The sequence below is a fragment of the Pleurodeles waltl genome, chromosome 3_1, assembly GCF_031143425.1.
Source record: "Pleurodeles waltl isolate 20211129_DDA chromosome 3_1, aPleWal1.hap1.20221129, whole genome shotgun sequence".
In the NCBI taxonomy this organism is placed as follows: domain Eukaryota; kingdom Metazoa; phylum Chordata; class Amphibia; order Caudata; family Salamandridae; genus Pleurodeles; species Pleurodeles waltl.
The window spans coordinates 1,846,228,139-1,846,252,531 of NC_090440.1; the positions used below are offsets into that span (position 1 = coordinate 1,846,228,139).

The following is a 24,393-nucleotide window of genomic DNA, read 5'->3' on the forward strand; positions in this document are numbered from 1 at the left end:
ATTTTCTTCTAATGTTGAAGTCTATATACATACATTTTAACTATACATTCATTTACCATTGTAATATATATTGTATATTAAGTTTAATTTTTAAATTCAATTTAATCCCTAATTTTGTTTATTTTCACTTTTAAGCTATTGTTAGTATTTGTGATGTAAACATTTTTTTTTAACTCTTTAATTTTTACTGTTATATTTGTAGATAATGTACTTATTGGTATATGTAATTATATGGCTAATTAAACTATGTATTTGTAATTACATTGTAAGTTTGTATTTTAATATTTTACAATTTTACAGGTTTCTATAAATTAACACTTAGAAATACTTACTTTTCTGATACTCTTTTTCACAGTATTTTTGCATTAATATTTTGTAGTTTACATACAAAGGGCCTCATTACGAGTCTTGTGACCACCAGCCTCACAATGAGGCCCAAAGTATGTAATCTCAATATTTTTATAGACAATATTTTTTACAATATTCTGTTGTCACAATATTGTTGTTCTCGATAATCAGTCTACAACCACAAAAATGCAGCCCATGTATTTATTTGCACACTTTTCACATGCCACCACTCTTCAAGTAATCTTAGATTTTCTTCAGTTAGTCTGTTCTCTAAGTGTTATCCGTTTCGATGTTCAAACTTGTTACAACTTTGTTTTGATCTTAAGAGTTATTGAAAATAATTCCCACATTTCAAACTGTTTCTGTTCTCTTCATCTGCTTAGTTTTATTTTGCTCATGTTTTCCCCATACTCTTCTGGTCTTTACGCTCACTGGTACCAGAAAACCCTGCATAAAAGTAGCAACTGCAATTTTGAAATGTCATGAAATAAAAAATGATAGTTGGTAAATAAATGTTCAGATAAAATAGGCAGAACATGTAAATGCTGATGTACTCACTTGCATCTCGTCTAATTTGGACTGAATATCTGGAGGAAAGTCTCCGCCCCCACAGCTAAAAGGATCAAAAGGTTCTGCTCCAAAAAGATCTCGTTCTAAGATGAATAACAACAGTCACAGAAAGTGGCTTTAATCTGATAGTGAAAACATTTGTAGCAACATTTTCATTCAAGAATAATGCAAATTTACTAAATCAACAATAACATTAAAAGAAGCATATACATATGTATAGGACTACCTTAAATGGCAAATACAAAGCAAATGAATGTTATATCTATGCAAGGGTATGTTGGGACCATCTTGATCTTATTTGTGCTGTGATACATTGATGATGATACATTGGGGCTCATGAATAAGTTCAGGAAACTTTTCCTTACATGAAGACTGTAATTTCTGCAAGGGGAATGTCTAATCGAGTAAATATTAGGTTTTCATCCTGGTGGATATTGGCATTTGATTGTAGTGGACCACTGCCTCCTCCATGTTAGTACATTTTTATTTATTTTTAGTTTTTAAACACATACTGTTTTCCTTCAGGGAAAATGATCTGCATTATAAAAGAAAATTGCTATAATTAAAAGCAATCACAGACATGGTGGCCTGCTGACCTCTACATCCTTCAACATTTTACATCCTTCACCATTCGTGTGATTGCTGCAATTCCAAGTGGGTCGCAATTTGTGACCTACGTCAATATTCATGAGGTAGGTCGTATTGTAACACACTAACACACTCAGAATATGTATTTTGTGACCAACCTATTAGTACATAAGCTGGTTCTCAAAATACCACATTGGTCCCAAGAATACTGATTACAAATTTCTACCAGTGTTTTGCGACCACTATTACTTACATCTGGCTGTATGTCCACATTGAGAGCAAAGTTTGACTACAATAATGCTTCTTCTACAGCCTAGTATAGGCACAATTCCTCATCTCTACCTGCTCTTTCCACATTTCTACATCTCCGCCAACTCCTTCCACCCCACTATTTTCTGTTCTTCTTAGAATTCTTCTCTGAATCTGAGATTCACCTTTTCACATACTCCTCGAGCTATATTTGGGGATTATGGGAACAGTGCTAATACAAGACAAGAGAATGAATCACAAGTAAGTGGAAATCTGAAGCAGCTAATAATCAGATACTGGAATAGGCATGAACAATTAACAGGAGCTGACTAGGGACAGAGGAGGGGAAATCGTAATGTACTGAGATGGAATAGCTATTGGGTAAGACTGTGCCTGGTACTACTTGTGGGTTTAGCTGGCCTTGATTCCCCAAATTGAGAAAAGGAAATTAGTCTAAATCAGGTCTGAGTGCACAACTAATGCACTTCCCTCCATAATCTCCCCAGCTGCACAAAAATTTGGAACTCTTGTGAACTAGTCTAGAGTGCAGGCTTCTATATGTATGAAACTTTTTACTCCAACATCGAGCTCCTTACAAGTAATTTACCCCTTCAGTTCTCATCAAAGTAGATCTAAATCTCACTGAATGCTGGAACATGAAATTGTCTTTCCAAATCCTTGTAAGCAGATACTGCAGAAGAAAAATCTTACAGCTCTTTCACTGTTGCTCTGGTTCAGAAGTAATAGCTAAGTAGACATTTCTTTGAAAGTAGATGGTCCTGTAAGGTACAAGACCACTTGCTCTCATATTCACTATAGTAAAATGAATTTCCAGAATTCTTTGTTGATACAGTCTCACTGTGGATGAAGGCATTTGCATACCTACGAAACTCTCTTCTGTGCTTCAGTTTCATTCCCTAGTAAGTGTCCAGGCAAGTCCACTTAACGCAATATAGCAGCGTGGAGGAGCGAGTCGGGAATGCCCCTCTTTCGATCTGAGCTAGAAGATGAAAGACCTATTTGTTAGCATATGGCAAGGCAGAATGCCAAAGACAAAACCTCCCTCATCTCCTGCTAAATATAGATGTCCCCTTCAAGTCTCTGGGGTGAAATATTGTTTAGAAGTTTAAATATGTGCTTGATCCTCAAATTCCAAGGGGAAACATTAACAAATCGCTTTATCACATTCAGAAATACAAAAGTATATATCCAACTAGTCCAAAGCAAGGACAGGAAATTCAGATATGCTTTTGCGCCGTACCCTTAAAGGCCAATTTAACATTAGGATAAAACTCCAAACAAAATATCATTCCAGGTGCCTTAATTAATAACTTATGTTTATCCTTTTGCGGCATGGCTGTTAAAGCAAGGCGACCAGTGGTGCAAAAGTGCATATGTACTGCAAATGGAAGTACAATACATCCTTCTTTTACCACAAGATTAATCTCTGACTTCCATTTTCTTCAATGAATAAATAATATATAACCACATATTCGTTCTAAAGCCCCACTAGCATTCTATTGAAGAATATTATGCTGAGAGAATCTTAGTTTCAACATAAACACATCACAGACAGACAGGGAGTTTTTTCTGACTCTCAATGATGTATGATTATTTTTGGTCAGTTCACTGGTGGGTCAGTCTGTGAACTGACAGAACTCTTACTTGAAGCAAATTACTTCAAATTACTAATTATTACTTTAGCAATCGTTTTAATTACTCCTAGTAGTAATCACAGGCAGGTACAGGAGTTTCAAACCGTTTACCTGAGATAGATGTTGTACAGTCAGTAATGATAAATCAGCCGTGCTGAAACCATTGTAGAGCTTGACATACTTCAATGCGTAAGCAAAGGTTCATTAGACTTAGGGATCTATGTACTGTAATGTGGATATTTTCACAGGGTTCCTGGAGATTAGTTGTATTCGGACAACAGAAACTGCTATTTTAAAAGTGTGTTACAGCGGTCTCCACGAGCTGGTCTACTTTCCATGTGATTCACAGCAGGGGCTGTTGTGTCTTTTTATCTTTGGGTATATACATGTGTGCCAGGTCAAGGAAACATGGTGGTCATGGAGGGAAGGGAAACCCCACATTCCACAAAACAGTGCAACATCTTATGCTTCACGATTCATCACCCTAGACTAATAGTGACCAAACAGTGCTGATGAAACGAGAAAGCAGGGCAGGCCTGTGCAGAAATCATTGCATCAGTAATATCTCAAGCTTTACACAGCGTTGCATGGGAAACGCAGTTAAGTTGCTAATAAGATTTTTTGCTGTCTTCTTTCATTCCTTCTCTGGTCATCTGCGTTTTCTTTAACATGAAAGGGAGCAAACAACTATGCTATCGAGCATGAAGGCAGTTTGAAAACAAGATGGCTGATGTTTTCTCCGCTGTTGTGTGCTAACTCCAGCTTTGATGATGCACAATAAGCACACGTGATAGGGAGACTGACTACATGGCACAATGTCCATTTAAGCCAATGTACATTTCAGGATTTCGAAAAAGCAGCTTATGCAATGTCCACTTCCAATTCTATCTTTCGATGTGTGTGAAGTTTATGCCGACCTGGTGATGGCATTTTGATGTATCATGTACACATATCACACCCACCAACCAGGTCTGGGCCAAGGAATTCCTCCATTCACTGTCATGAAGATTATTTTTGGCTCCGATACATTTAAATATTCAAATATTGAAACTGGGATATATTTTTACTAAGGAGTTCTGAGTGACATCCAATATATGAAAGTGAAGCTGAATTTGTCTATAGTGGTAATCGGAACCAAAGGTGAAAAATATCCTTGTTATTCACTTTTACCAATTTAAAAAATTGTTATGCATGCCCCAGTACCAACTGTCCCTGTTTTCAGCATCTGCATAGGGCAAGAGGAATAATGAGTGAACCTTACACAACACAGCCTCCCATCCCAGACAGAAAAACAAACATTGGTCAAATTAATAGTCCTGGTACTTTGTCAATGTCTATTTTGTTTTGTCATGGTTTTTGCAAACGTTACTATTGGGGAACCTGCCAGGCCCTCAGCAATCTATAAAAATGCACCGGTTTATAGGAAAAAAAATGTTTTGGCTACAAAAAGTACCTCCTGACACTTAAGAGAACTACTTTTTATATGGATGTGTTACCTGTAAATTTAGCCAGGCTAAGGGGGCTGACCGATTGTCCCATTCTGTATGCTGTAGTGAGCAGAAGAAGAATGAATGGCACAATAATAGGCCAATGGATAAAATCCCCAATTGCTAACCATATTATAAATATAATTTTAGTAAAATAAAATGTCTTGGTTAAAACCGGACCTAAAATATCCCTAGTCGTCTGACCTACCTCTACGGTGCTCTGAGCCTTCCCTCCCCATTGCCACCTACAGATTTCTCTGGTCTCCAGTGCTGCCCTACCATGGGCTCCAAGGGCCAGATGTATCAAGGTTTTTTCCATTCGCAAACGGTGCAAATGCCAGTTTGCGAATGCAAAAAGCCATTTCAGAATGTATGAAAGACATTCTGAACGCAATTTTAAGGAATCGCTAAAATAGTGATTCCTTAAAATTGCGACCCTGTTTAGAGAGTCGCAAATTGTGACCCTCTAAATAAGAAATCGCAAATAAGGATTCTTATTTGCGATTCCTTAGCACATGTATGAAGCAATTCCTAAATGTGATTTGGGCATTTAGGAATCACTATTTACCACCAAGTTGAACTTGGTGGTAACCATGTGCAAATTTTAAAAATGCATTTAAAATGCATTTTTAAAATTTACATGTAAAGCACACATGCCCTTTTGGCATGTGTGCACCTTACATGGTGAAAAAAATAATTTTGGGGTGCAGCAGAGGGGGTCTTAGGCCCCCAGCACCCTTGGGTTTTACATTTCCAAAACTGCGATTTCTAGTTAAGAAATCGCAATTTTGGAAATGCAAAAGATTTGCAGATACGGGCCAACAGGCCCATAGGTGCGAATGGGGCCGGTATCGCAATTTGCGATTCGGTAATAGCATTTGCGATTTTTAAGAAATCGCTATTACTTATTCACAAATGTGATACATGGCATTTTGCGAGTCGGAAGTAGCGATTTCTTAAAAATCGCAAATTCCGAATCGCAAAAGGCCTTCATGATACATCTGGCCCCAAGAGCCTTGTCAGTGAAGCCTGAAATTCCTTTATGAGGTGGCACCTCTGAGGAACAACTTTTCCTGCCCATTGTTGCTACATCACAGCAGGGGCTAACCTGGTTTAAATTCTGGCTAGTCACTCTACAGGCCTCAAATGGAAGCCGTTCCTAACGTACGGAATTATAGCTGGGTAACAGTAAATATTGGGGATGTTTTTCACTGTGGGGTTCTGAGACGCATCAAAAAGACAACAAGAGCAAAGTTCGAGTTGTCTAAGATGGCACTCAAAACCCTGATGATAGACAACCCAGTTATCGGTATTTCATCCATCTATAATTTTATGTCAAAAAAAGCCACCAAAATGATCTGCCTCTGCTTTCAACTTCAAACCAGATTTATAGGAATAAAGAGGAGCCGTACACAACATGACTTTTCTTTCCTCTCCTAAATGTGAAAAAATACCTGGCTTCCTGACGCCGGTCCTCAACACACACTGTGCTTTGCCAATCTCCACTCCCTCCCCAAGCTTTGCTCTCTTTACTCCAGCCCTGCAGAAACCCAGACAGACCAGCCTGAAATTCCTTTGTCATGTTGTAATATTGAGTACCAAGCTCTGCTACCCACTGTTGCTGCCTCACAGCAGTGAGTTACTGAATTTAGAATTTAATTAGTTAAACTAATGTCTCTTAATGGGATCCATAAATAACATAAATATTACTCATTGAGTTCTCCTTTTTCGTTGTTGCTATCCCATTTATCTTCCCCTGAGTACAAACTACTTCTGATTTGAGCTTTTCAACAGACAGCAACTGATAATATCATTGACATGATGGAATGTGACCCCAGCTTGGTATGTATGGTTGATGATAAACAGGCCCCTACACCATCTGCAAGTGAGTTGCTACATGTCTAATTTTCGGAATCGGATGCTATAAATTTGAATTAACATTGTTTCCTGTGACGATTATATCACGTGATTACAAGGTAGGGCAAAAATAACATTTACTAATAAAGGCCAGTAGGATTTCCTGGCTCTTGCATGTCCGACGAGCCGAATGCATTAAGGCTAAGGCTAATGCATTCAAGGCTAGGAAGAGTACAAATAAATAGAGTCTAACAGCCACCCTAGCTAGTGATTTTCCAATTAAAATGTAATGAAATCATTCTGGCCCACATAGGATGGTACTTACGGATCTCTGCTGATCTGCCGGGGACTGGAGGAGGCTGGGTGCCATTGCGTGTAGGTGTTGATGACTGAGGAGATACCTGTGAAAATGGAACCATGTCAAAAATGTCCGTAGATGGTGATTTAGGAGTCACACTGCCGGCCTAAAAAAAAATACAGAACATTAGTACGCCGCAGTTTATACAAAATATATTATGGTTATATCATTCATTCCGAAAATAAATAACAAACATGTTGGGTAACTATTATTCCAATGACAGTTTTCCACAAAAAACATGATACCTGCTGTGAAAATCGTAACATTTGTGTTTAGAAACGGATGGGCTGAACGCTACCGTGGCTGTAGAGAACCATTAAGAATGCAAGATTTAACAAGATATACATTTGTTTCCATTTCTTTGGGGGGTCTCTCTGTTCAAGAGAAAGGTATTTGCCCTTTTTGTCATGTATTATTGTTTACCTTACAAAAGCCTTTTAAATTGGTGTTGGTGAACTTTTATTATAACATCTTTTATCACACAGAGACTCGGGTTGTGGACGATTTGGAAGCCTCCTTGCATAAAATATTGTCCTCCCATGGAAAAGAGGTGGTTATTGTGAGCGTGGGAGACTTTAATATCAAAACTTGTGTTTATAAGTGAAACATTTCTTTGTGGTATCTGCAATGAGTTCAATCATTCCATTACAAATTTTAAAACACATCTTACAGGGACTCTGAACAGGGTGCTTCTTGCTAAAAATTTGGTAACACATTTAGACTATGTCCAGTCTGGTAGGCCTAAACTTCCGACATTTATGGAACATAAATCATTTTCTTGTATTGATCATGTGCTGATTTCCAGGACGCTCGTACTGGTGTGAAGTTAAGGCCTCATGTTTGAGCGACCATAACCCACTTGTGTTCGATCTTAGGTTAATCCCCCTTAGGGAGAACCATACTATTCCCCAGCCTCAGATCAACCACAGCCATAATAAAGGCTTGGTAGTCAAAAGGGAAAAAGTTGACAAGGAAGCTTTCTATAGGGATCTACTGTCATTTAATCATACAGACATAGATATACTTCTGCATGAGGACCCCAACTCCCCTGAAGTCATAGCCGCATACACAACGATAACCAGCTATATGGCAGATAAGCTGGTTAAAACACCCCATAAGTATTGAGATAATCCTAGGCGGTTTAATAGGGCCTGCTCTAAACCCCCTGAGCTTCTAAAACTTGCATTAAAGGAACACCCGCGGGATCACCTAGCAGTAACCCAGGCAAGGAAATTGTAAAAAGTGGCTGTATGCAACTTATAGGTCGAAATCAGGGCAAAGGTATGGGAAGATTTACAAATAGCCAGTGCCATGAAGGATTCCCGTGCTTTTTGGGAGGTGGTCAATTCATACAACCCCTTAGGTGAGGTAGTATCATCAGTCAATTGTGTCATCTCTAGTAGTGATTGGGTGATTCATTTTCCTTAAGTCTTTGACTCTAAAACTTCTCCTTCCCTTCAGGGACCTGATAAGTAAATCATTTGTGAATTGGGTGCAAGTCAAGCGCTATGTAGAGCCATCATGGTAGCCAATGTCACTTTAGCTATCAAGAGCTGTTCATCAGGCAAAGCCCCGGGGCACATCAGAGTTCAGTGGATGTTTTTAAATCTCTTCCTGAATTATGGGCCCCTATACTATTAAATGTTTTTCGCTCAGAAATAGCTGGACCTTTGGTAGAAACGTGGCAGGAGGGTATTATCATTCTCATATTTAAAAAAGGAGATAAGAGTTTACCACACTGTTATCTTTATTAGACATTATGGTAAAGATTTTTAGTTAGAGTTTTAGTCTCTAAATTAGAATCATGGATATCAGAGAGACAGGCTCTGTTGGATTTACAGTTTGTTTTTTGCCCAAGTCTAGGAACTGTTGAACGGGCCTTAAATCTTTATTTGATTATTCAGAAGTACACCAAGGCCAAATGGTGTTGTCCCTCTCACGTTTATGAATCTAACCTGCACTTTTGATACAGTAGAATGCCCAAAGCTTTGGTCTGTCAAGCTTGAGATGGGGATTGACTGTGTTATTGCCTCCCTTTTGTGTAGTCTCCATGACCATACCACAGCCTGGTATTATTATATATAAATTCTTTGGGTGATTACCTGTTGAGGTTGGGAAGAGATATCCCTAAATTAAAATCCAGAGAAATCCCCGTCCTGCTTTAAGCGGATGATGCTGTTCTTATAGCATGAACACCAAATGCATTGTAGCTTTTGTTAGACACTTTTAATAAATTCATGGAGAACTTATGGCTGAGAATAAGCCACACCAAGTCCTATGTGATGAAGTGTGGGCCCAAATTGTCAAAAACAAAAACATTTTTCCTTTGTGGAGAGGAGAACATGAAAGTCACACATTTTACTTACCTAGGCATTCTTTTTGATGTTAGTTTTAATTGGAAGTTTGTATTACATTTCAGAATCAAGCAGTTTCAATGGTCAATAGATGCTGTTTTTTGATTTTTTAGGCAGTTGGGCCATAAACTGGAAAGGGAAATTGCATTTTTTAAAGTACATTTTTGTTGGTGACTCCATTTGGGGCAGGAGTCTGAGGGTATGTTAATTGTAAAGTTCTATAAATAGTGGGGAACAAGTTTCTGAGAAGACTGCTGGCAGTACCACAGTCAACTCCTGTGCTGTTTGGTCGTGATGAGGTTAAGATCAGCATAGCAGATTTTGTTAGACCGCAGCCTTTGTTATTATGGTATATGATTTGGACTAATCTGGAAGCGCAGTTGTACAGAAGTGTAATCATGGAATGCATGACTCTTGATAAATGTTTAGACATTCCCTAGCTGAATTTCATTAAAACGGGTTTTGAAAGCCTTGTTAGACCTGTGTTTTACTATGACCCTAAAAGTTTAGCTTCTTCCTCATCAAAACAAATCAAGGATCTTTTTATGCAACATAGATGGAGGACTTGGGCTGATATCTCTCCGAATTATATAGTGAGGATCTGCCATGACGTCCAAGCACATCAAGCTCTTTTTTTGCAGCTCATTGCTAATGAGAGACAGAGGTTTTTATTGACCAGGTTTTGTCAACAAACAATTCATTTTTTGTGGCTTTCCCTCATAAAGGCTCATGTTTTCCACCACTTCCTGCTTGCCACTTTGAATTTCCAGCTAAACAGAGCGCAATGCACCTTAAGTTGTTTTGCACCTTTTACACTACTCAAAGAAGACAGTTTTGGTGTCCAGTTTTGCGGGCTCGTGTTTTTAAATCATATACTGCTGCTTTTGCATATTTGCATCAGTTGGGTAATAAGATGGTTGTTCATGCGATTTTAAATGTTATTGTGAGCGCATTGAAAAGACACTCCAGGTACTAAGAACTGTCTGCTGTGACATTTTATTTCTGTTTTAATATTTGTGTGGGTTTCTCTGTAACTTTTATGGCTCATACGAGTGGAATAAAATAAGATAGAATAAGATACTTGTAAAACTCCAGACGCCAAATTCACACCTATACTTGTAGTATTTTAGTAATTTCTAGCAAAGAAGCTAAACAGCGAGCCCCAAAGCAAAAGCGTCTTTATCAACATAGATCATAAATATAGAGCCTCATGAAAGCAGGAGTTGTACAGTGCTGGAAATTCATATTGTTATTTCAAACAAAGAACAGTGGGCTGAGGTAGTGAGAGATAGGAAAATAGGCTGAGCAAACACATTTTGCAGGGTATTCTAAGGTTATACAGCCCCTTCCCACAGACGTTCGCAGCTGTTTCTCATTTAATGTAATGCTGATCAGACGCATAATATCAATTATGAAATATTTCCTATGATTCAGGCATTTAACATATGCAGAAAAGAGTGGTTATTAAAGAGATCACTTTTGCACAGGTACGGACTAATTTATGTGAACATGAATACAAACTAGCTTAGTTTGTAATGCAACATAAGCTCTCTGTGCATCTGAGCCACAAAACATTTATGAGTTCAAAAGTGATACGACAGAAGAACTCTCTTGCCAGAGTGTAGAACACTTACTATTTGTAGAAATTCTTTATTAATGCCTCCATTTTATACCCAATTGGGACGGTTTGGGGACAGTTTAGACAGCCGAGTAAAAATACATGAAAGAGTACCAGAGGAGTACTAATTTACATATTTCAAAACGCCTTTGTGGCTAGGCCAATGTGCGTTTTTAGAGGCTGTATGAATAAAGGTTTATACTACGGTTTTGTTTAACATTTAACAACCGCCTTTCTCTGTTGCTCTGGTACCCACCATATCTTTGTTAGTTTTAGTTTTGAGAGGAATTTAACATGAAACGTTAAGATACAAACAAAGACAAACATAAAACTGAGGCATGCCTTTGGCAACTCTTTCTTGTGAACTAAATGTGGCTCATCATGAACCAATTTTCCTCAGGTCATTGCACAACAAAATTTAATCATCTGATGGGAGAAGCACTGACTCAGAACCACAGCGGTTAGTAAGAATTTGTAAAAAAAAAAAAAAAGACTGTATTTGGCGTGAGACCAGTAACAAAAGAAGCCTGAGAAATCAACGTTTACGATCCTTTGAAGTTTGTGATTTATGAGCTTTGTCGGATGTGATTTTTTTATCTATATTTTATGTGGGGACCGTTTATTTGCCTCACTTTAAAAAGCCTAGTGGTAGTTACTGCTGTTCTTGCTACCTTCACTCTCTACTTCCCACTGAGTGATTTCCTAAGACAACAGTTATTATTATTATCATTATTTTTTATTAGATTTTTTCTAGAACGGAGCCTAACCCTGAATGACCGCGGAGCATTGTGCAGGCGAAAGCAAAAAATAAGAGTAACTGTAACAGCATGCACTTAACATAAGAACAAAAATACTGCAGTGACATCATTCCTAAAGAAGAACATAAAAAGAAGCCAAAAAAACTGAAAAAGTTGGGAATGTGGTTAGATGTAGTTGGAAAAGAGAAGGGAAGGGCGACATGAGTTTTTAGTTGCTATCTTTTTTCAAAGTGTCAAACAAAAGTCTTCAGTTCTTTACCTTTACAAAGTATTTACAAAGTGTTAAAACTCAGTGTTCAGTATTTGAATTCAGTCCTTTACCTTTACTCTCCTCTGCTGCCTTCACTGCAGTCAGTTGAATTTTTGTTAACAGTGGAAGGTGGTATGATTCTGATATGGGCATAGCACTCTGTGCTTTTACAGAGCAAATGGGATAGGGAAAAAAAAATGTATAAATGACAATGTAAACATTCAACCATTATACATTTTTTCACTGGCTCCAAAGGACACAATTAAGTCAATCAACATTTCAAAGGCAACCGTAATCTGATGTTGACTGTTGTTTCAGAAGGACTGCGTGGCCACTTCCTGCATATTAGTTTTAGTCAGAAATAATCTATTCTCACTGTTAACACTTTGCCTTCGCATCACTCCACCGGTACTGTTTGCAATTTTACTGAGTGTACGATAGCGACCTAAAGATGACACATTGGCACTGTACACAACTCAACAAATAAATATTATAACTGAAAATATCTGCTTAGCTAACGCTCTCGCCACCCATAACATCCCTGATTCCGTTTCTAGGGGTCTATATTTGAAACTACAATACCGTATCTCTGTCACATGAATGCAATAGTTCTGGATGAACATATTGATTAGGTGCTAATTGCAGTGTACAACTTTAGTTGTTGTAGAATAAAGTTCAAGCACTTGATGGCACCAAAAATGTGAACACTACAAAAGCAAACAGACAGACAATCGAATAAATAAATAAAAACTTAAATATTCTGGGAATCACAAAATGTGCCAGCAGAAGCCATGGCAAGTTCCTGTAGTAGCAGTCAGTGAACTATGTTCGGTCAATCTAGCCATTAGCAGAACCTGAAGTACAATGCCTTATCCTATGAAATCTTCATCAATAACCAAAGAATGAGAGGAAGATTTCTGTCCAAAAGACTGTGGTTTTATTGTCATGAATTGGTATTTTTATGGTAAGGAAAATAAAAGATCAGCATTACTTAGAACACACTGTGAGTTGATAAGTTCAGTAGAATATAGAACTTATATGTATGAATGGAGTGATCTTGTGTGAAGCACACAAGATCAAATTTAAAACAGTTGCATGGATGTCAGTTAAAGAAGTAGAAGTTTCTTGTCTTCGGTAATTCCTAATCTGGTAGAGCCAATATCTAGTTGTAGATTCCTTACTTTTAAAATCCCCCTCAGGCATCAGACTGGATCTGGAGATTTTTCTTGCGCAGTAGCCCTGTGCACCGTTAGGTGGCATCAATCACCTCTGCGTCTGCAATCAGCATCATCTATGCCACATAGGGATGTGCGGTTCCTATTTAGGCGCCACCCCGGTGCACTGGCTTCAGTTTCTTTTCACTGCGTTCCACATCAGAAGTACAGGACCATGGAGAACACGGACTACTGGTGTGTCAAAACTAAGGCCCTGAAAGGGTAGTCCTTGTCCCTAGAAATCAGTTTGCAGAGTGGGGAGAATGGGTGGATTAGAATGGAATCTGCAACTAGATATTGACTCTACCAGGTAAGGAGTTACCAAAGGTAAATAACTTGTTCATCTGGTAGAGACTTCTAATTGCAGAATCCTTACCTTCGAATAGCTACCCAAGCAATACCATCTGCAGAGGTGGGATTGTGCACCTAGATCAAACTAGAAAGTCCTGCAGGACTGAAAAAGAAAAGTACCCATCCCTACAGACCTGACTATCCAGGCAGTAGTGTTTGGTAAACATGTAAAGCGATGCTCACATTGTCGCCTGACAGATGTCAAAGACTGGAACTCTGTGTGTTAAACCTTCAGGGTGTTGCTTTTTGGCCAGTGCATAGCAGATCTTAATGCAGAGACCTACATATCTGGAGATAGGCCCCTTCTGCACTGCCCAACCTTTCCTCCCACCAACATAACCAACAAAGAATTGATCATCCACCGGGAGCTCTTTTGCATGATCAAGCAGAATGCCAATGCTCTTTTTGAGTCTAGGCAGTGGAGTCGCTCTTCTTCCTTAAATGGATGTAGGGGTTCATAAAAAGTAGGTAAGTTGATGGACTGGCCTACATGAACGTGCGTAACCACATTTAGCAAAAAGGAGGCCCTAGTGTGAAGCATCACTTTGTCAGGATACATAGAAAGGTAGGATGACTTAAATGACAATGCCGGCAGCTCACTCACCCTGCGGGTAGATGGAAAAGCCACAAGGAAGGCTGTTTTCAAAGTGAGAAGCCTGAGAGGACAATTGTGAAGAGGCTCTAAAGACCCGCACATCAGAAAGGTCAAAATCAAATTCAAATGTTATTAGGGCATAATGAATGGGGATGGAGGAAAGAGGTGTGTGTTTGAGGAACCTATTAACAATAGGTAACCTAAACAAAGAAGATTGATCAGGCATCCTCAAAAACACAGAAACAGCAGACAAATAACCTTTGAGAGTGCTCATAGGAGTGCCCTCCTTGGCCAGAAAAAAGCCAAACAACAGGACTTCAAACAGAGGAGCAGAAAGTGGGTCGACAGACTGGTCTGTGCACTATGCCACAAAATTATTTCAATGACAGGTGTGTACGGTTTCGGTTGAGGAATGCCTGGCTACCAAGATTATGTTACAAATTTGAGGAACAAGAACAAAAAATTTTACTTCTCAATCTCAACTTAAGAAGGTTAAGAGTGGACAGGTTAAGGTGCAGATACTTCCCCTGCTGCTGTGACAGAAGATCCTCCCGAAGGGGCAGTCTGATCCGAGGATTGATGGACATGCTCAGCAGCTCAGGATACCAGACTCTTTATGCTCAGTCCACAGCCATAAGGATTACCTTGGGCCCGGTCATTCTTGATCTTCTTGACAACTCTGGGCAGAAGTTGTATGGGTGGAAAAGACTACAGGAGGCCTGAGTTCCACTTGCAATGAAAAGCTTCTCTAAGCGATTCCTGCCTTGGAAACTTTAACACACAGAACTTCTGACATTGCACGTTCTCTGTGGAAGCAAGCAGATCTGACCAAGGCTCTCCTCGCTGCAGAAACAGACCTTGCATCACCTCAGGATGGAGATGCCGTTTGCGATCCGCTAGACATTTTTGGATACGTTTGTCGCTGGCCTGTAGAGAGCCCACCAGATGTTGAACCACCAGGGATATCTCCTACTGTTTAAGCCACATCCAGAAGCTCAGAGCCTCTTGACAAGGTTTCCACGACTCCACCTTGCCCTGCCTGTTGCAGTACCACATGGCAGTAATGTTGTCCATGAACACCTGCACCATCTTTCACTTGATAGAATGAAGAAATACCTTCAAAGCTAGCCGGATCCTATGGACCTCCAACAGGTAGATGTGGAGTCCTGATTCTGCCTGAGACTAAATGACTCTGATCTCCACCTCTCACAGAGGCTGCTCCATCCCAGGAGTAATGCATCTGTCACTACTGTCAGATCTGGTTGGAGCAGGGAGAGGGATCTGCTTCTGACCTAATTGTGGTTCATTAACCACCACTGCAGACCCTGTGTAGTTCCCTCTGACATCTGGACCTTGTTGGAGAGATTACCCTGATGTTGCACCTAAAAGAACTTTGGATACCACTACAGAATCTGCATATGACATCCTGCATGTGTCACCAGCAGGATGCAGGAGGCCATCGGGCCAGCAGCCTCAGAGTCATTCTGACCGAAATCCAGGATAGAGTCTGAAACCTCAGTATCATAGCCTGAATATCCTGGACTCACCGGTCGGGTGGATATGCTCAAAACTGCAGTGTGCCCAGAACAGCTCTGATGAAAGGGAGCATCTAAGAGGGAGTCAGGTGTGACTTTGGCATGCTTATAGTGAACCAGAGCAAAAGCAAAAGGGCCGTCAAGGTCTGGAGGTGGGGCACAACAGCCCGGGGTGAACCAGCCTTCAACAGCCAGTCATCAAGATAGGAGAAGACTGAAACCTCTGACATGTGCAGATGAGCTGCGATCACCTTGGTAAAACACCCAAGGGGCATTGGTAAGGCCAAAGGGGAGCATGGTGAACCGAAAGTTCCCGTGGCCCACCGTGAACCACAAGCAATGTTGGCGGGCAGACAGGACGATAATATGGAAATGAGTGTCCTGCAAGACCAGTACTACCATCCAGTCTCCTGGGTCCAGGGCAGATTGAACCTGAGGCAGAGTGAACATCTTGAACTTCTCCTTCTTGAGGAAGAGATTGATGGACCTAATGTCTAGGATAGGGTGGAGGCCCTTGTCTTTTTTGGGTACCAGAAAGTTCCGGGAAGAGCAACCATGACTTAAGTCTGGCACAGAAACCCTCTCTATGGCTGCCTTGGCCAAGACCATGAGCTTGACCTAGCGGAGGGATAGGTGATCCTCTGTCACTTGATCATAGGATGGTGGCATGGGGGAAGGGGTAATCTTGAAGGGGAGTAGCCCCTTTGGAATATTTGCAAAACCCACCTGTATTCGTGATGGATTGCCAATGGAGCAGGTGATGGTGGGGTGTCAGACTAGTAAGGCTTAGAGGTTTCTGCAGAGAGAGGGATGGCAGACTGGCCAGACCACTGGCTCCCTGATCCCCGGGGTCAGTGGATTTCATGTCCTTGGCTACACAGAGACTGAGTACCATACACGGCACAGTGGCTGGCCTGGAATGGACAAGTTTGAGGCCCCTTCCATAGCCATGAAAGGGGTGAAAAGCAGACTGAAGGGGAGGGGCCACCACAAAGCCCAAGAACCTGGCTGTAGCTCAAGAACCCTTGAAGTGCTTGATTGCCAAGTCTGCCTTGTCTCTGAAGAGATGTGTGCCACCAAAGGGCATGTCAATCAAAGTAGCCTTGACCTCCCCTGAAAAGCCAGACGTCCTCAGTCGAGTGTGGTGCCTCAGGGCCACTGTTGATGAAATGGCTTTGCCTAGCGAGTTGGTCATGTCCAGTCCACAAAAGATGGTGAACTTTGCTGTGTCTCTCCGATTGGTCTGAGAAAGTACAGGCCTGGCCTTTTCCAGGAGCTGTGGCTACACTCGCGCAACCGTATACCACAGTTTGTGGGAGTAATGGCCTAAAGGGCATGCAGTTTTCACAGACGCAATTGTAGGCTGAGGGAGAAACAAACCTTCTTCCTAAGTGAATCCAGTCTTTTGGATTCCGTACCTGGAGCTGCAGTAGGGAACATGCCCTGGGAAGTGGAGGCTTGTGTAACAAAGCTCTCAAGGGTGGGATGTTGCATCAGAAAACTTGAGTCCACTGGAGCAGAGCGATGGCAGTGGTAAATTTTTGTGTTCACAGGAGCCCCTGTGCTGGGTTTGGACCAGGTATCTAGTATGACATCTGCGAGGACCTCATTAAAAGAGAGCATGGGTCCTGAGGTGAAAGCTCCAGGCTGAAGCACCTCTGTCAGGAGGTTAGTCCTGAATGCCATTAAAGGCAACTCAAGGTCCAGGACCTCAGCTGCTCTTCTCACCCCATTGGATAGGAAGCTCCTTCTTCCATAGCCATGGTAGAGGGAGAAAGCATGCTAGTATCTCAAGAAGTATCAAGTCCACTGGCTTCACCCAAGTCTGTACGCCAGTTTGAAAGGGTGTTTGAGTTGGTATTCTGAAGGGTCCAGCGACCTCTCCCATTCTTCACCGTAACCTAGCCCATAAGAAAGAGCCTCATCCGGCTCAGTCACAGTTGAGGATAATAATGGGGACGTCGTTAGGGGAATGTCAAAGTGGTACGACCGACGTTGGTCCAGATCCAGGATGGGATCCATGGGTGCCTCTCAGGATTGAGGCCAGAGCCACTGGCACAGAACCCAAAGGGGCCTCTTCTGAATCTGCGGGCTGAACGCACTCCAGCGGTGTCACATTGCTTAAAATTAAGGTGCATGGCCTCATAAAACGCTTTCAATTGGGATTGGGTGGCTCTGGCTCCTGGAAGCTTGGGGAGGTGTGTAGTTGGCCCAGGAACAGGCTCCGCAGAGCTAGGCCTAGAGCATCGACGCTATCTCGTCTCATCAGCTGACGGATAAGAAGAAGTAAAAGACTGCTTCAACTTCTTAGACTTCTTCTTGTGCCTCGACTTACCCGACTGCCCGAGGACTTGGGGTGGTATGACAATGATGGAGGACTTCGTAACCTACCCCAGGACCTTTCTTTTGATCGAGATCTTGCCTTGTGCAAATTCGAGCGTCGGGCCACCATCAGCTTCAGCGACAGCTTCCTCGAAGTCTTCGGATGCATGGCCCTACATTCGGAGCGCCGCTTTAGGGCAGGGTCACACTCCAGGCACCAAAGACATTAAAGGTGAGGTTTGTCATATATAGCACCCAGCATGAACCCGGGCATCCTCAATGACATCCTCGACTCACCAAGAAATGAAAACTGAAAAAATTCTTCAACAAAATGTTGAAAAAAGTCAATCAAAAAATTACTGAGGGGTGGCTCTCTTTGGATCATCGTGGCCTGGCGCAGAAGGGAAAAGAAATTACATCAGTGTGCAGGGGTGGTGCCTATATAGGAACCATTACATCATATCCAGCACGGAAGAGTCTAATGACGAATATGTACCGATCTATGCCATTTAATGGCGCACAGGGGTACTTCTCAAGAAAAATCTCTAGATCCAATCTGAAGCCTGGGAGAAATTTAAAGGTACAGAATCTGCAACTAGAAGCCTCTATCAGATTTTATTGTTTGTAGGTACATGTGATTTTGTGAAGAATTATTATTTAAAATGATGGAAAATAGATGTATTATAGTAGAATGTATTTGTGAATCAGTGAACAAATTATTTAATGCCATACTTTCAATATTAGAAATGTGAAATTAATAAAATACAGTTTTTTTTAAAGTTATCTGATATGATAGATTATCATAGCTAAATTTCAAAGCCAGAAAGCCATAAAGCTATAAATCTAAGTTAACTGTAAATTAATGTATTTCTTTTTTTACCCAGGATATGTGCTAGAAAGTCCCAGGTATTATAGGGAAACATTATCTTTTGAAGTGACAGGGCCAGTAATTTGGATGTTGCCATAGTCCAAGCTTAATGCAAATACTGGCTATAATTTGCTCTCCATTCTGAATGATAGTCTTTTTTTGAAAGCTGGGAGGCAGTTATGCAAGGAAGGTGAAAGAGAGAATGTTACAAGAGGGTTGCATTTTTAATTGGTGTTGGATACCGCATTCTTGATAGTTGTGGTGCAAATGGAAAGACACATGTTTGCCGTTTGTTTTCATCTAATGTTGTTTGCTTTCGTCCTGCCTCTGTGGGTGAGTGTCCTCATAATATTATAGATTGTATTCCTTGGGTTGTACTTATTACTAAATGCCCTCTTGACTGAGTCTATGGCCTATAACTCTAGTACATATGTTTATGCAAATCTGCATTGAAGTATATTACATAGGTGAATGTCCAAAAGCATGTCTCTGAGTTTCAGAATATTATGTCATTTTATGGAAGATGTGAATCAAAATCCTGAGGAAAAATGCAAATGACAATTTATTCCACCTGCATGCAAATGTTTCTCTAAAAACAGAAAATCACAGAAATATCAATGGGAAAATCAGCATATTTTCTTAGTGCCATCAGACTTAACATTTAGAATCGAATGACAATAAAATGAATTGAAACGTTCATTTTGCACAGTGTTTTAGAATACAGTCCTAAGCACAATTTTTGATACCACTCAGGAAAATCAATGCATAATACTGGATAAATGGTCAACATTGCAATAAAGTAGATGCTGTTTAATTCTATTCAAAACAATACAATACCATTCAATACAGGGTTTGATTATTTGGGTTGTGTACACTACAGTACACAAATACCATTGTGTTTATGTAGAATGACTATATTTTCAATTTCTATCAGGTAATCTAAGATTTTTGACCATAGTACCAGAATTCCTCTTGGGAGTTCTGGACTTTTGTCCTGAATTATTTAATATCCATGCAAACGTCAGAGATTGTAAGTTGATTCTCAAAATATTGAAGCTAAAGGATTAATGTAGTTCAAAACCAATAAATACGTTTGTTCACTTGAATCCTGTGAAAGGGATTTTTCCAAAGTCGTACGATTCTGAAAATACTTAAACCTGCACACAGTCTTAATTAATTTCTACTCTGTCATTATTTTCAATTGTACCAGAAGTGCTTGTTAGTAAAACATTCCACCTGCGGGGCTGTTTTCTATTTTTGAGGTGTAACTTGTATTTTAGTACACTAGATTTTAGTGCAAATAAAGACATGCATTGCAGCCATTTCCATCAGTTTTATTAGTGATCTAGAGCTGGTATGATAAGAGCGGCTACCAAAAAGTTGATCTTGGCAAATGTTTCCCCCAGAAATGCTAATTAAATCTGGAAAATGTATAACAGGAATTTCTTTATTTGGTAGCCTTGATCCACGAAAAACACATTTATTGTAATGCTGCTAAATATACTTGTTATCTTCAACAAACAACTTTTTCCAAAATATTCATACTTAAGTCTATATTGCGGGACCATTGATAATTTTCTTTTGTTTTATTCTAATCCTTAATAGGTAAAAGGGGTGAAACAGTGTACCTTGCACTTGGCTTTTATCAAACTGCAAACATCATTTGACACTGTGCACAAGGTTTCAATATAAAATAGCTGAGCAAAATCGACATGGGCAAGTCGCCATGTAGTGAACTAGAGAACTTCATTCTTCTAACTAGTAAAATATTTTGTTTAAGTATCAAAACCAAATACAGATAAACGGATGTGAATATTTGTTAACCTAGCAGAAAATACAATTTATAAAATCAAAGTGGTTCAAATAGCATGTTCAGGTTATTTTGAGCCAGAAAAATGGCGACTGCAATTAACACCACTAAGTCGGGCTTTCAATCTGACCCCTGACAATTTTCAAGAAATGAAAGTAATCTATTTCCCTTATATAGCAACAGGTGCCTCCTTTCTTCAAGAAAGCAGTTTTTCATTCGGCTTCTAAACAGAACCAATGTCAAGCCAGCTGACAAAGTATTTCTGCCTCATTTTCTAAAAAGATCCTCGAAATACATGTGACAAAGCACTTTCTGATTCTCCCAAGTCCCTTAGATTAACAAGCAGAATTTTGAATTGAACATTGTATCAAACTAGTACTTCTATCAATGCTGGACAATTTCAGAAAGGATACGGACTCAAGCAACACAAAAGGGTGATGGACGGAGTGCTGAAACATTTGAACAACTCATCCCCAGTTACAACTCTGATCCATGGTTCTTTTGCTCACCATGCCACCCCAGGTTGGACCCAGCCATATGCAAATCAGTTTTGACCCTGACGTGTATATGTACTTTTATACTTTTGAGTAGGTTTACTACTTGTGGATGTTTACAAACTCTAAGTGTAAAGTTAGTCAAAAGTGTACGCTCACTTGTCTCTATCTCCTGAACAAGGGGCTGGAGACATATTTACAAATGTAAGTTTCTACTGCCAAAATGAAAAGGTATTAGGTCAAGCGTCACACATGACCAACCATTGATACTGCAACATCCACTCATGGAAAATAATGAAGGCAGGGACTTAAAAACACATTGGGAAATAATGTTAAATTGAATACATTCATAAAATACTTAAAAATATAAAAAAGTATATCTGACTGATAAAAATATAAAAATAAAATATATTATTTTATTCTAAAATATTTAACAACCTTTTTTAAATGTATTCATTAATGTTATATGTATTTGTTTATTATAAATATAATTAAACTACTTTTAATTAATCATTTAGATTTGTCCTGACTAGGGAGGCTCCCCAGAGTAAAGTATAGATAAAAAGTAGTAAAAAGCTTTATTTATCTCAAAAACAAATGGTAAAAATATATAAAACTACTGGGAAGTAATAAACTCAAATTTAACACATAGAAGATCGAAGTAAAGGGTGTTAATAGATTTGCTGACTTAGGGTTGGATTGTTACTGGCCACACAAACTTGCCTTTGCCACTACCCCCACTAAATGTGCAAAAAGTCCGGAAGTCAATCTGGATAGTCAACTTTCTATTGCTATACCCATTTGTGCCATGGTTTCCCTTGTACTTATCATCTTATGATGCTGAAGAAAATCCTAACTTTTCTTTCACAGGATAGAAAGCACTTGACAATTTCTGTACTAAATGGATAACACCTAGATTATGATAATTCCTTGTTTTTGGAATTTCTGAAAAAGCTTATGCACAATACCAAGATGATTCAGAATGCTGCTGCCAGACTGACAATGTAAGTCCCCTAATTTCCTCACATTAAGACTATTTTGAAAATAAATCAATAACGACCTTCAAACAATTAATTTTCTTCAAGTCACTGTGTATAGTATAGTATAGTAAAGTTTAGTGTAGACCAGTTAATATTCTGACTTTTCTGAAACACAAGTTTCATTAATTCCTTTCCATGGGGCAGCGAAGTCCATCTGGCGATAAGCTTCTGGTGGTACTAAACCTATGTGGTTCCAAAGAAGATGGTTGGCATTTTTCTGTATGTGGCCATAAATTCTGGAATGCTATGCTAGTTAAATTATGTAAGGGAATATATCTGACTCTATGCAGGCACCAACTGAAAATGTGAATGTTCAAATAAGCCTTTATCGTTCTAACTTGCATGTTTTTCAAGAATATGTGCTGTTCTCCTTATACTATTAGTGCCCAGAGAACTGATAGATGTTAGACCTGGCATCCTTGGCGTGACCTCCCCTGTCTTTTTTTCCTCTGCTTCCTGTGTTTTGACTGTATTTTGGACTTTGTTTTTGCTGGTTTGGTTACTCTGGGAATTTTACCACTGCTGACCAGTGATAACGTGCTCCCTGTGAAAAATATATGTATAATTGGATTTTCCATGATTGCCGCATTTGATTTACGAGTAAGTCCCTAGTAAAGTTCACTAGAAGTGCCCAGGGCCTGTAAATCAAATGCTACTTGTGGGCCTGTAGCCCTGGTTCTGCCACCCACATCAGTAGCCCTGTAAACATGGCTTAGACCAGCCACTGCAGTGTCTGTGTGCACAGTTTTAAACTGCCAATTCGACCTGGCATGTGTACCCTCTTGCCAGGCCCAAACCATACCTTTTTATACGTGTAAGGCACCCCTAAGTTAGGCCCTAGGCACCATCATGGGCAGAGTGTAGTGTATGTTAAAGGTGGGACATGTACTGAAGTATTTCACATGTGCTAACAGTGAAATACTGCCAAATTTGTTTTTCACCATTGTAAGGCCTGTCTCTCTCAAAGGTTAAAATGGGGACTGCCTTTAAATAACTTTTAAGCGTAGTTTACCTTTGGGAGCAGATAGAGAAATGGAGTTTGGGGTCCATGAACTCACAATTTAAAAATACACCCTTTGGTATAGTCCACATCTGGATTTCACACACATCATCGCTGGACGTCACAATCAACGTGAACCTGCGTGGATCTGAGGTGACCTGTCTGGAAATCGATGCATCACTCGATTGCAGGAGAAACAAGCATTTGCAATTCAACGGGTCTCGCGTTTGCTCATGTTAGAGCTGATCTCGTTGTAAACTCCTAACCCGACTTTTCATCTATCAGCAAAAGTGCTTTTATGTACGTAACCCGAAAAAGTGAAATTAACTGTGTAAAGCGCTCGACTTCTGCCAAGCGAAATCGCGCTAAGAAAATAGAAAAAAAGTAGTCCACGATCCAACAGAAAACAGTGAGCTTCGCATGTTTTCTGTACTTGGTCGCTGCGCTCGAGGAGGGCTAACCACCGGAAAAGGCATGACGTGTGCATGCCTACTACTAATGATAGCAAGCAGATTTTACTAGGCAAGCCCATGAACCAATCAAACACACTGAAGTGACGTTGACAGGGCTCCGAGCCCTTTTCTAATAACTAAAGCGTCTCGTTGCGATACGCATGCGCGAGGGCATGCAACGCAGGCTCGACCCTAAAAAACAACACATTCTCTACCCGACTGGAGAAGAACTGACGTGCCGCCTTACTTGCGAGTAAGAAATCAACGCATCACTGGCTTTTGTGATGCAGGCTTGCCTGTGAGGCTTTATTTTTGATGCAAACCAGGTACTTTGTATAACAACAACATTTCCATTGTTTTCTATGGAATAAAATTCTATTATTTAGAAAATTCGTAACTTTACTTGTCTATGTTGGATTTTTGTCATTTTGGTCTTGTTTGATTTAGATAAATATTTGCTATTTTTCTAAACTGGTGTGGTGCCCATTCTGTAGTGCTTTCACTGTATTACCATGTGTGTTGGTACAATTACTTTACATTTTTCCTTCAAGATAAGCCGGAATGCTTGTGCCAAGCTACCAAGGGGGAGAGCAGGGGTTATCTTAAGTGAGTATCTCCCT

At 40.0% G+C, this 24,393-nt stretch overlaps 1 protein-coding gene across 8 annotated transcripts in view; it reads right to left on the reverse strand.

The window, feature by feature from the left end:
• Positions 1 to 24,393, reverse strand: part of GULP1 (GULP PTB domain containing engulfment adaptor 1) — a 1,895,686-nt gene that overhangs the window by 75,550 nt on the left and 1,795,743 nt on the right. For 7 of the 8 annotated variants that reach the window (XM_069225932.1, XM_069225939.1, XM_069225935.1 and 4 more), the window contains 2 exons: positions 7,080 to 7,218; positions 907 to 1,001 (listed from right to left, as the gene is read on the reverse strand). In XM_069225932.1, coding sequence (XP_069082033.1) covers positions 907 to 1,001; positions 7,080 to 7,218 — 234 coding nt within the window. The remainder of the gene's footprint in view (positions 1 to 906; positions 1,002 to 7,079; positions 7,219 to 24,393) is intronic. The other variant, XM_069225937.1, reaches the window with a different exon arrangement.